This window comes from Myotis nattereri (genome assembly GCF_964212035.1).
Source record: "Myotis nattereri genome assembly, chromosome: 2".
Classification (NCBI taxonomy): Eukaryota; Metazoa; Chordata; class Mammalia; order Chiroptera; family Vespertilionidae; genus Myotis; species Myotis nattereri.
The window spans coordinates 154,112,031-154,125,233 of NC_138076.1; the positions used below are offsets into that span (position 1 = coordinate 154,112,031).

The following is a 13,203-nucleotide window of genomic DNA, read 5'->3' on the forward strand; positions in this document are numbered from 1 at the left end:
AACAATGCAATAAAACTGTCAAAACAGTGGTTTTCAGAAAGGATTTTGGCAATGAAACTGTTGGTTTAAATGAGTTTTCACAGAAATCAATACATAAAATGAGAGGTAATATTTTTTGTTTGTGCTATATAAATATACATATTTATATGTTAAAAGTCATACAAAAAGAAATTATAATAGGTCAGTAAATCATGACCTGTATGTGTGTGTTTACTTGTGTAGTATACAATTATCACACTCAGAAAAAATGGCAGTTAATTCATTAATCGCAAATTCTACATATTGGTAAGTGTCTCGGCTTTATTTCCAGAGTAAAACCTAAAATAATTTACTCTCTACTTTTTTGTTTTGTTTTGTTAATCCTTACCTGAGGATACCTTTTCCATTCATTTTTAGAGAGAATGGAAGGGAAGAGGAGAGACACAGAGAGAGAAACACTGATGTGAGAGACACACATCGATTGGCTGCCTCCTGCATGTGCCCCTACTGGGGCTGGAATGCAGCCCACAAATGAGGTATGTGACCTTGAACAGAATCAAACCCGGGATCCTTCAGTCCACAGGCCATGCTCTTACCACTGACTCACACTGGCCAGGGCATCTACTTTTAACTTATTTTACTTTAAATCTTTCTTTGTGGTAACAGGATTCATATCTGAGAATATATATATATATATATATATATATATATATATATATATATATATATATATTTAGTTTAATTCTGCTGCCAAATTAAACCCATTTGAACTTTTGAAATGATGGAAGTTGAAAACTCTTCTCACCTTTTCAGTAATATGAATACTCTTTAAAAATGAGGATATATTAAACTTCTTGAGTGCATGTTTTTTAGAATTCTAGTTATTCTTATCCATATACCACTATTTGTGGTCTGCCAATATGGAAGTCAGTATAAAAGACACCAAGGTCTTAACCTGGTTCCCCACATTGTACAGAATTCCAAGCAACCTACAAAATGTATGTCCTATGTCCTCACAGAGGTCTGGCAAAATTATTTATACATTATACTAGTAATTAATTTTTATATCACCACAAAGACAAAAATCACAAATCAAAGCATATACTTTAATAACATCTAATAAAACAAACAACAATAAACTACACTCAAGGATTTGTGATTTTAGTTAATTAATATTCTAAACACCAAACTGCAAAAGAGGAGATATACTCACAGAGAAAGACTACAAGAAACAGGCATGTCTCCACTCCAGTCGATTGGTCCATTTTCTGCTTTCTGTACTCCAGATATTGCACCAGAAGGCTTTCCAGTAATTATTTTATACCTAGGGAGGAATAAAAGCAGAATAAAATAAGCAGTTCATTATTGCACAGCCTATCAATGCGCTTTGCAATAGTATTTCCCTCGGTTGCACCTGTAATGAGCTACTAGACGAAATTTTGTGATTGAGTTCACAGGATCCATAAAGCAATCAAAATACTTTAAATCTGACTGACTGAAGTAGAATAGTGGTTGTACGATTATTTTATATATGCCATAACTAATTTTCATTTGAGATCTCAGAATGCCATGTAACAGTATCTTGATGTTCACAACAAAAATATTAATTTTTCCATCTGAAAAAATTGAGCAAACACAAAAAAGTTATGTTAAAGAATGTTTCTAGGTCACCATATTAGCCCAAAACACAGTCAACTGGACTATGAAATTCCTGCAGAACGAACAACAGCATTCTTCAAAAAAAAAAAGGCCGTAATCAGTTTGGCTCAGTGGATAGAGCGTGGGCCTGCAGACTGAAAGGTTCCAGGTTCGATCCCGGTCAAGAGCATGTACCTTGGTTGCAGGCACATCCCCAGTAGGAGGTGTGCAGGAGGCAGCTGATCGATGTTTCTCTCTCATTGATGTTTCTAACTATCTCTCTCCCTTCCTCTCTGTGAAAAATCAATAAAATATATATTAAAAAGAAAAGATAGAACTATACATAGCACAGTATCCGATAGATTCTTTGCATACACAGATAGGAATATGTGTGTATACCAAAATTAAAAGTCAAATTTAAATTTTTATGTCTTTTTAAAAAATATATTTATTGATTTGAGAGAGAGGAAGGGGGAGGGATAAAGATAGAAATACTGATGAGAAATATTGATTGGTTGCCTCCTGCACATCCCCCACAAGAGATCAAGCCCCACTGGCCAGGCTAAAAGTCAAAATTTAATTTGATTCTTGATGAAGGTGATAAAAATAAGGATGAACTGAAGAAAGAGCTGGATGTCCCATGTTGCAGGTTTGCTCTCTGGTCAGGGTGCATACAGGAGGCAACAGATCCATGTTTCTCTCTCTTTCTCTCTCTCTCTCAAATCAATAAAAAACATTTTTTTCTTTTTTTTTTCTTTTTTAAGTAGAGCTAACACAACTAATTTGGACTGCTTGCTGCTTCCTCAGCAGATGCAGTCAGGATTTCTGTCTTAAGAGATTTTTCAGGAAAGAAGGAAATGAATGTGAAAAATAAGTTGCATTCACATAAGAAGGATCTGATTGTGGACATTTAAGTAGAGATATGTGAGATTAATGCAAGAAAAGAGAAAGAAATACAATGAATGGTAGAATTCTTAAGGGAATGCTTACAAATTCTTGAAAAAGCTTAATGAATTATGGTAAGCTCCATAAATAGACACATTTATAACATGTAAATGAGATACAAAGGGACCAATATACTATAATGTGACATAGATGCATCATTCACTAGTAGAGTCATTATTACTACTTCAAGTACCTCTGAACATTTATTAGCTGAGTGTTGCTAAAAAGTTGAAATACTTTACAAATAAAGAAATAAATTCTTCTAACAGTATATCTGTCCACATGGTAGTCAGACAAAATCATCAGGTATTCCCAATTACTTATGAGTTTTACTTTTTCTTTATTAGGGAGTGCCACAGTTTTATTTAATCCATTTTTGGGGCAGCAAGAAATGTTGATATTTCTTTAAAACCTATCTCTGACAATAAAAGCATGATTAACTGTTAGGCACAATTCATGTTTAATAATAAAACACAAACGGACTCTCAGCCTTCATTAATGAAGAGATTTTATTTTAAAAAGGCACTGCTGTAACACAGGCTCAAGATGACGCTATACCAAAGTCATCAGGATAGCAATAGATGTCTTCTTCCTACGAATATGCATGTTGTCTTTGCTGGAAAACATTTAGATACGCAGGTTTTAGCAAAAGTCATTGTATCAGCTGAATTGGTTTTACTTCCTTAATCAATCAAAGGAAAAATGCCTTTCTTTCAAATTTTTCAGATGAGATTAAGTAAAAGATTATACTTTTACAGCTGTAATTATGAAGTCATGTTTGCTTATTAAAGAGAGCATCAGTCCTAGCTGGTTTGGCTCAGTGGATAGAGCATCGGCCTGCAGACTGAAGGGTCCCAGGTTCAATTCCAGACAAGGGCACATGTTCTGGTTGCAGGCTTGATCCCCAGTAGGGGGCATGCAGGAGGCAGTGGCAGCCGATCTATAATTCTCATCATTGATGTTTCTATCACTCTCTCCCTCTTCCTTCCTCTCTGAAATCGATAAAAACATATCTTTAAAAAGAAAAAAAAACAGCACTAAATATTTAGTGGTCTGCCTAGCGGTGTGGCACAGTGGTTGAGCATCAACTTATGAACCAGGAGGTTACAGTTCAATTTCTGGTTGGGGCGCATGCCTGCCCGGGGTTGTGGCTTAATCCCCCATGGAGGGCATGCAGGAGTCAGCCGATCAATGATTCACTATCATCACTGAGGTTTCTATCTCTCTCTCCCTCTCTGAAATCAATAAAAAATATATACATTAATATATATATATATATATATATCTACACTAATAAAAGAGAAACATGCAAATTGGTGCCACTCTGCTATGCTCACCAGCCAATCAGAGCGACTATGCAAATTAACCCAACAAAGTTGGCGATTAATTTGCATATGCAGGCACAGAGCGAAGACTGAAGGCTCTGGCTGGAGTGAAGACTGAAGACTGAAGAGGCTTGGCTTCTCTGCTGTGGCCGGACCAAAGGCCTGGGTCCCGGGTGCCGGAGGAAAACCGGTGCCATCAGCCAGGGGAAAGAAGGCCTATTGCACGAAACTTTGTGCAATGGGCTTCTAATATATATATATATATGTGTGTGTGTGTGTGTGTGTGTGTGTGTGTGTGTGTGTATAAATAAAATGGTCTGAAAAAAATGTTAAGAGCTAAAGAATGGTTTGGCACATTAGACTGTCAGTGAGTTACTGTCCCAAATCATTTGCTAAATTAAACAGTGTTCATAACCTCAGTTTTATATGTGTGAATGGTTTGGCTGTTTTTCATGAAGCAAGGTCATTTACTAATTCATTTTAAAATAAAAAGATGTGAGAGAAACCAAGATGGCGGCATAGGTAAACACTGGAAATTGCTGCCTCCCACAACCGCTTCAAAATTACAACTAAAAGACAAAACGGACATCATCCAGAACCACAGGAAGGCTGGCTGAGTGGAAATTCTACAACTAGAAGGAAAGAGAAATGCACACTGAGACTCAGAGAAGTGCGGAAGTAAAGTGCAGAGGTACAGAGGCGCACGTGGAAAGGGCTAGCAACTGAGGATGCGCTGTCTTTTTGAATTGGGAGGGAGTCACAAGCCTCTGACTGCTCTGAACTCCAGTTCCAGGAAGTCTTTGGGATCCCAGACTCATACGGGGAGAAACTGGACTGTCTGGCAGCAGGCAGAACTCAGAACTCGAGGGCGGCTTTCTCTCAGAGGTGCTTGCAGTGATTACAGGGACACTGAGACACGGGGCCACTTAGGGCAGGGCTGAGGATCAGCCATAGCTGTTTGCTCCACCCTGTTAATTCCCTGAGACCCCGCCCCACCCAGGCTGCGGCAGAGACTTTTGCATATGAATGCCCTGGCCCTTTGCAACCTGAAAATTACCTAAAATACTGCAGCTGGGCCAGACAGACCCAGAACTTCCAAGAGAAGGCCCAAGGCCCCACAGCAGCTTGCATTGCTTCACAGCTGGGCCTCATCTGGGCACCTCCAAACCCCAAAACCGGAAGGGGAATCTGCAGATCTCTTCGAAGCTCCTGCTGGGTAGCCTCAGGCAGAGGCTAAATTAGAACCTCCTTAGATCCAAGAGCCAGTGTACCCAGTGGTCAGAGTGGGACCATCCAATTACAACTCCTCAGATCCATAAGGGACACACTCAGGGGGCAGACTCAGTGAGCACCAAAGCCCCACTGAAGCAAGTCTTGTCCCAGAAGGGTGTCTTCAGCACAGAAGTTCTCCCACTGTAGACACAGCTGATTCTCACAGCCAATTGGCCTGGAGGTCAATTCCTCCCAGTGATACCAACAACAATCAAGGCTTAACTACAACAAGACTGTGCACAAAGCCCACAAAGGGGTGCACCAAGAGTGTCCACCTCAGGTAATTGGGGAAGCTGAGCCACTGGGCCCTATAGGACACCTAGCACACAAAGCCACTCTACCAACACAGGGTAGCATGAAAAATGAGGAGACAAAGAAACAGGTCATAAATGACAGAAATGGAGGAAAGCAAACTACTAGACATAGAGTTTAAAACCACGGTTATAAGGTTTTTCAAGAATTTTATGGAAACTGCCGATAAGCTTAGTGAGACCCTGGAGGATATGAAAAAAGACCAACTAGAAATTAAGCATACACTGACTGAAATAAAGAATAATATACAGAGATCCAACAGCAGACAAGAGGATCCCAAGAATCAAGTCAAAGATTGAAATACAAAGAAGCAAAAATCACCCAACCAGAAAAGCAGAATGAAAAAAGAATCCAAAAATATGAAGATAGTGTAAGGAGCCTCTGGGACAACTTCAAGTGTACTAACATCCGAATTACGGGGGTGCCCGAAGAAGAGAGAGAGCAAGATATTGAAAACCTATTTGAAGAAATAATGACAGAAAACTTCCCCTACCTGGTGAAAGAAATAGACTTACAAGTCCAGGATGCACAGAGAACCCCAAACAAAAGGAATCCAAAGAGGACCACACAAAGACACATCATAATTAAAATGCCAAGAGCAGCCGAAACCGGTTTGGCTCAGTGGATAGAGCATCGGCCTGCGGACTGAAGGGTCCCAGGTTCGATTCCGGTCAAGGGCATGTACCTGGGTTGCGGGCATATCCCCAGTAGGAGATGTGCAGGAGGCAGCTGATCGATGTTTCTCTCTCATCGATGTTTCTGACTCTCTATCTCTCTCCCTTCCTCTCTGTAAAAAATCAATAAAATATATTTAAAAAAAATAAAATAAAATAAAATAAAATGCCAAGAGCAAAAGATAAAGAGAGAATCTTAAAAGCAGCAAGAGAAAAACAGTCAGTTACCTACAAGGGAGTAACCGTACAACTGTCAGCTGATTTCTCAACAGAAACTATGCAGGCCAGAAGGGAGTGGCAAGAAATATTCAAAGTGATGAATACCAAGAACCTACAACCAAGATTACTTTATCCAGCAAAGCTATCATTCAGAATTGAAGGTCAGATAAAGAGCTTCACAGATAAGGAAAAGCTAAAGGAGTTCATCACCACCAAACCAGTATTATATGAAATGCTGAAAGGTATTCTTTAAGAAGAGGAAGAAGAAAAAGGTAAAGATAAAAATTATGAACAGCAAATACATATCTATCAACAAGTGAATCTAAAAATCAAGTGAATAAAAAAATCTGATGAACAGAGTAAACTGGTGAATATAATAGAACGAGGGGCATAGAAAGGGAGTGGACTGACAATTCTTGGGGGGAAAGGGGTGTGGGGGTGCAGGAAGAGACTGGACAAAAATCGTACACCTATGGATGAGGACAGTGGGAGGGGTAAGGGCAGAGGGTGGGGTGGGAACTGGGTGGAGGAGGGCTATGGGGGGAAAAAGAGGAACAACTGTAATAATCTGAACAATAAAGATTTAATTTAAAAAAAATAATATAAAAAGATGTGTAGCCAATGTATGAAAAAATTTTATAATACGGTAGATTTCACATCTAGAAATCTATCTTTCTTTCTTCCACTATTTGGTTTACAAGAGTAATTTTATACACAGTAACGTTTTCCTAATAATTATGGCAGTACATAAATGTATAATGTACTAATAAAATGTATGCAATCTTTGGACTGAAACCGCAACACTAGAAACAAAATTAATGTTACATTAATATTTTTGAAATGGAAAAAGAAATCAAATCAGTTCAGGGTAGGAACTGTATTTCTTTTAGATCTGGTAATGATTCTAGTACTCCACAGATTACTATTTTCTCAGTTATATGAAGGAAAAACACTAATAAGTGCATAAAAAGAAGTAAATAAACAATGTACTGAAAGAAAATCCAAAAAGCATTATATTTTAATGATTGGATGTCATTTATAGTCTATTGTATATAAGATATTTAAAGACAATATGAAAAATTATGCCTATAGATTTTTGTAAGGCTGCAAATAGCTTACTAGTAAAGTCCAGAAATGACGGCTAAATCAATTTTCATTAGCATCCACCTTTAACATTTGATGACACAAAATAATATAAAGATACATCTTAAAAATTGTTTTAAAAATTTAGATGGAGAAATCACTTACATCACTTCCTTATTCCTACGTGGCCCTTCAAATGGCCTAAATGGCAGTGACCCAGTAGCTGCATGGTAAAAAGTTACCCCAATGCTCCAAAGATCAACTGTTGCTCCATATTTCTTCTGGTGATCTTTTCGTAGCACTGCTCTCTCATACATATCAGGATGCTTAAAAAAACAAACAAAGAAAAACAAAACTAACTTGTGTTCTATGGTAATACAGTACACAAAAAATAGGTATTCAATAATGCTTAGAAATTTTACTATATTTTCCTAATAATTTCTCTCTGAAAGTCTGTTTCAAGTCTTCCTCTGCTCAAACTTCCAACACCACCTCATATGACTCTCAATTTTCATGATCTCATTGCATACGTCAACGAGGAAATGGAAGTAATCAGAGGACCAATTCTCCTTTATACCTTTTACCAAATACCAACCTACCTGAATCTGTGCCTATACTCTACATCTACTTTCCAGTTACAATGGAACTACTCTTATCAAAGGCTAACTTTTCCATCTGCACTGTGGAGCCATCATGGTTAGACTTTATTCTTTTTTTTTTTTTTTTTTTTTAAGGAATTTAAGCCCTAGCCAGTTTGGCTTGGTGGATAGAGCATTGGCCTGCAGACTGAAGGTCCTGGGTTTGATTCTGGTCAGTAGGGGGCGTGCAGGAGGCAGGCGATCAATCTCTCTCTCCTTTCCTCTCTGAAATCAATAAAAACATATTTTTTAAAAAGGAATTTAATATTTTAAGTGCAGACATTATTAGCTTTTTATTTTTTAAAATATATTTTGATTGATTTCAGAGAGGAAGGGAAAGGAAGAGATAAAAACATCAATGATGAAAGAGAATCATTGATCAGCTGCTTCTTGCACACCCCACACTGGGGCTCGAGCCTGCAACCCGGGCATGTACCCTTGACTGGAATCGAACCGGGGACTCTATCCACTGAGCCAAACTGGCTAGGGCCGCAGACTTTTTTCTTTCTTTTTTTTTTTTTTTTAAAGATTAAAAAACATGTATTTTTATTAGGACTTTTTTCTTGTTACAAAATTACAACAGCAGAATCCAACTGTAAGAAAGTCACAGATTCTAAGACTTTTGAGAGAAAACTCAGAGCCATGAAAAATTAGTGATAGCTACATACTATAAATTTCCTGATTATGTGTTAAATGTACTTACTTTTAATATTTTCTTAAAAGAACAAAAAAGACTATTTTCTTAAGTGTTCAAATGGTTACTAACTCCACACAAACACACCCAAATAAACAGAGCTTTTCTAGCTTTCTACACTTTCAAATTAGGTATTTTCAAAGGCATTTCATTTTTTGTACATGTTTCTAAAAATGGTCCTCTCTGTCTTTCAATAACTATTTTCTCTGAATAGATTATTCTGCTTCAGAATTATAATGAATTTTGCTCTACAGGGAATATCATTGTAACAAACTTGTACTATATTAGCTATTCTGATCCAAAAAATTTTCCCCAAAATTTTACCACCTAGATGCTGCTGGAGTGAACAGATAGCTAGCTTTTCTTTTACTAAAAATCCATAACATTAGTAAAATTAAAGAATTTAAGAGTGTTATAAAACTTGTAAGAATTTTTAACAGAAAAATGACAGCACCCTTAGAAACAAATCTCTAATTCCCTCATTACACACCATATTCATTAGATTAGAAAATTTAATCTTTGTCCTGAAAGTTACAAAACACACTGTATAGTTAATTGGTTGACTAATTACCCATATTTACAATATATTCAGCTTCTTTAAATAACATTAGTAATGCATGACTTACCAAATATTCTTCTGTGCCATACAAAGAAACAAACTGCTCATCATCTTCTAATTCTCTAGCTGCACCAAAATCGGTGAGTTTGTACACAGACTGTCCGTCTTCCCCTATAACACGCATGATATTTCCTGGCTTGATATCACGGTGCACTATGCCATTTTCTCGAAGATGATTCATTCCACCCACTTCAACAATAAATATAAAACAAAGGTAATAATAATAATGTATGTGTCTATGTGTATATCTGTGTATGTCAAATTCATCGTTATAATTCATTCATATTCACTCAATATAAGTTTTTTCTGTAAGTTAGTCCCATGTCATTTTAGTCAAAGAATAGGTGGTAATGGTATTTTGTGTCTCCTGTTTGAGTCATAAAAGGCTTTAGAATGATAAGGATCAGTTTAAGAAAGAGTCCAGTCTCCCTTTAGTACCATCAGAAAAATGGAAAAAAATGATCTTAAGCATATGACTTCCCGAATTACTTTTGGTTATATATCTGGGCAATCTGCCTAAACTTTAGAATAAAGATTCCCTGCACCACAGAAGAAACCATCAACAAAACAAAAAGGCAGCCAACAGAATGGGAGAAGATATTTGCAAACAATACCTCCAATAAGAGGCTAAAATCCAACATATATAATGAACTCACACAACTCAACAACCAAAAAAATAATCTGATTAAAAAAATGGGCAGAAGGCCCTGACTAGTGGCTCAATTGGTTGGAGCATCAGCCCATACGTCAAAAGGGTTTCAGGTTTGATTCCTGATCAGGGCACATACCTAAGTTTCGGGTTTGATCCCATCTGGGAATATATAGGAGGCAACTGATGAATGTTTCTCTCTCTCCCTCCCTTCCTCTCTCTTTGAAATCAATAAAAACATATCCTCAGGTGAGGAATTGAAAAAAGGACAGAGGCCTAAACAGATAATTTTCGCAAAAAGACACATAGCTGGCCAACAGATATATGAAAAGATGCTCAACTTCACTACCTATAAGGGAAATGCAAATCAAAACCACGATGAGATGCCACCTCACACCTGTTAGAATGGCTATCATCAATAAGACAAGAAATAACAAGTATTGGAAAGGATGTGGAGAAAAGAGAATCCTCCCACACTGCTCATGGGAATATAAAATAGTATAGCTACTATGAAAACGTAAAGTAACCTAAAAAATTAAGAATAGAGCTACCATATGACTCAGCAATCCATCTTCTAAGTATCTACCCCCAAATTTTGAAAACACTTATTTCATAAATATATATGTACCTCTAATGTTCCTTATAGCATTATTCCCCATAGCTAAGACATGGAAACAACCTAAGTGTCCCTTGATGGATGATTAAATAAAGCAGTTAAATATATATAAAGTGGATTATTACTCAGCCATAAAAAAAATGATGAAATACTGCCATTTGTGACAACATGGATGGATCCTGAGAGTACCGTAAGTGAAATAAGTCAGGTGGAAAGGACAAGAACCATATGATTTCATGTATATGAGGGATATAAAACAGAAAGCAATGAACAATTAAACAAACTCATATACACAGCTAATAGAAGGGCGGTTTCCAAAGGGAAAGGGAGGGAAAGGGAGGATGAAGAGGGCAAAGTGGGTCAAATATATGGTGATGAAAGGAGACTAGATTGGGTGGTGAGCACACAGCAATATACAATGATGTACTACAGAATTGTATACCTGAAACTTACTTATTTTTAATTTTTTTCTTATATTTTATTTCTACCTGAAACTTATTTGATGTTATTAGCCAACTATCCCAATAAATTAAAACAAAACAAAAAGAATAAAGATTCCCCAAAAAGATCAATCTTTCACTACAGTTTCACATATATTTATCTTGGAGAAATAATTCCACAAAAAAGTACATTGGATTCACTACATAAAATAGTAAAAAAAAAGTGATAGAAAGAGGCTCAAGGTGTCACACTTGTAGCCATAAAAATATATTTCTCATACACTTTTCTAAGAAGGCCATATTCCTTTTGTTTTTTTGGGGGGGAGGGTAAAGGTGACTACATTGCTGAAATTAAGCTGTTTTGGCTGACAAGCAGTGTCACTGAGTGATAGTTTGAAATATTTGACAGCGGATAATGTCCAAATATAACATGAGCAAAAGTTTGGGGTATCATTTCATTACGAAAACTCAGGGCCACCAGTATACTTAGGAAGGCATCAATCATCTATAACTTCGATATGATTCAACAGGTTGTAGTATATATTAATTGTTTCTCTCTTATTTTATCCTCATCTAAATGGCTGTTTCCACACTGCTTTCAGTGTCAAGTTCAAGAATTCCCACTAGCCCTGGCTGATGTGGCTCAGCTGGTTGGAGCATCGTCTTGTACACCAAAAGGTGGGGGGTTTGATTCCTGCTCAAGGAACATATCGAGGCTCCGGGTTCAATCCCTGGCCAGGGCTCATGAGGGAGGCAACCAATTGCTGTTTCTCTCTCTCCCCCTCGACCTCCAAGGTCAATTAAAAGAAAAAAAATTCCCACTAACTTTATACTTTTTTTTTTTAATCACTGGGCTTTTCCCACTTAAATATTGATTCATTTCTTTCCAAGATATTACTCCTTTTGGTTGTTATATTTTTAAAACAACAGCTTTATTGAGATTAAATTCACATATCATAAAATTCATCCTTTTAAAGTATACAATTCAGTGGCTTTTAATATAGCCAGTCACAGTGTGCAACCATCACCATTAATTTCAGGACATTTCATTATGCTAAAAAGAGATCCTAAAACCATTAGTCACTCCTCAACTATGCCCTCCCTTCAAACCGATGGCAACCACTAATCTGCTTTCTGTTTCTATGGATTTGCCTATTCTGGATGTTTCATATAAATAAAATCATATAAATATTGTGGCCTTCTGTGTCTGGCTTCTTTCACTTTAGCATAACTTTTCAAGGTGCATCTCATTAAAGCATCTATCACTACTGCATTGCTTTCTTTTTTAAAATTGATTTCAGAGAGAGGAAGGGGGAAGAAGGAAGTGAGAGAGGAGGGAGGAAGAGTGACAGACAGACAGACAGACAAATGGCTGCCTCCTACACATGCCCTAACTGGGAATCAAACACACAACCTTTTGGTATATTGGACGACGCTTCAAACAAATGAACCACACTGGGCAGGGCTGCATTTCTTTTTATAAACTAGAGGCCTGGTGCACAAAAATTTGTGCACTCGGGGTAGGGGGTGCCTCAGCCCAGCTTGTGCCCTCTCGCAGTCTGGGACCCCTCGGGGGTGACCACCTGCTGGCTTAGGCCCGCTCCCCGGGGGATTGGGCCTAAGATGGCAATCAGACATCCCTCTGGCAGCCTGGCAGCCCTTGGGGGATGTCCACTTGTCAGCGGGGAGCAGGCCTAAACTGCAGTCGGACATCCTTAGCGCTGCTGAGGCAGGAGAGGCTCCCACCACCACCGCTTTACTGGCAGCCGGCAGCGTGGCTTATGGCTGAGCAGAGCTCCCCCTTGTGAGAGCGCCCTGACCACCAGGGGGCAGCTCCTGCACTGGGCGTCTGCCCCCTGGTGGTCAGTGTGTGCATTGTGACCAGTCATTCCCAGTCCTTCTGCTGTTAGGGTCAGTTTGCATATTACCCTTTTACTATATAGGATAGAGGCCTGGTGCACAAGTGGGGGTCCCGCTTGGGTGCCTGGCCAGCCTGGATGAGGGGCTGAGGGCCATTTTCAGGCTGGCGGGTGACTGAAGCTCCCAACCTCTCCTTTTTCTCTTTTTCTTTTTTTAATTCTGGGATTTACTTACCTTCTA

The 13,203-nt window shown here is 38.1% G+C and overlaps 1 protein-coding gene across 1 annotated transcript in view; it reads right to left on the reverse strand.

Annotated features, from left to right (window-relative positions):
* Nucleotides 1–13,203, reverse strand: part of TBK1 (TANK binding kinase 1) — a 53,294-nt gene that overhangs the window by 25,620 nt on the left and 14,471 nt on the right. Inside the window, exons 5-7 of the mRNA XM_081081240.1 lie at nt 9,406–9,587; nt 7,613–7,773; nt 1,193–1,303 (exon numbers count right to left, since the gene is read on the reverse strand). Coding sequence (XP_080937366.1) covers nt 1,193–1,303; nt 7,613–7,773; nt 9,406–9,587 — 454 coding nt within the window. The remainder of the gene's footprint in view (nt 1–1,192; nt 1,304–7,612; nt 7,774–9,405; nt 9,588–13,203) is intronic.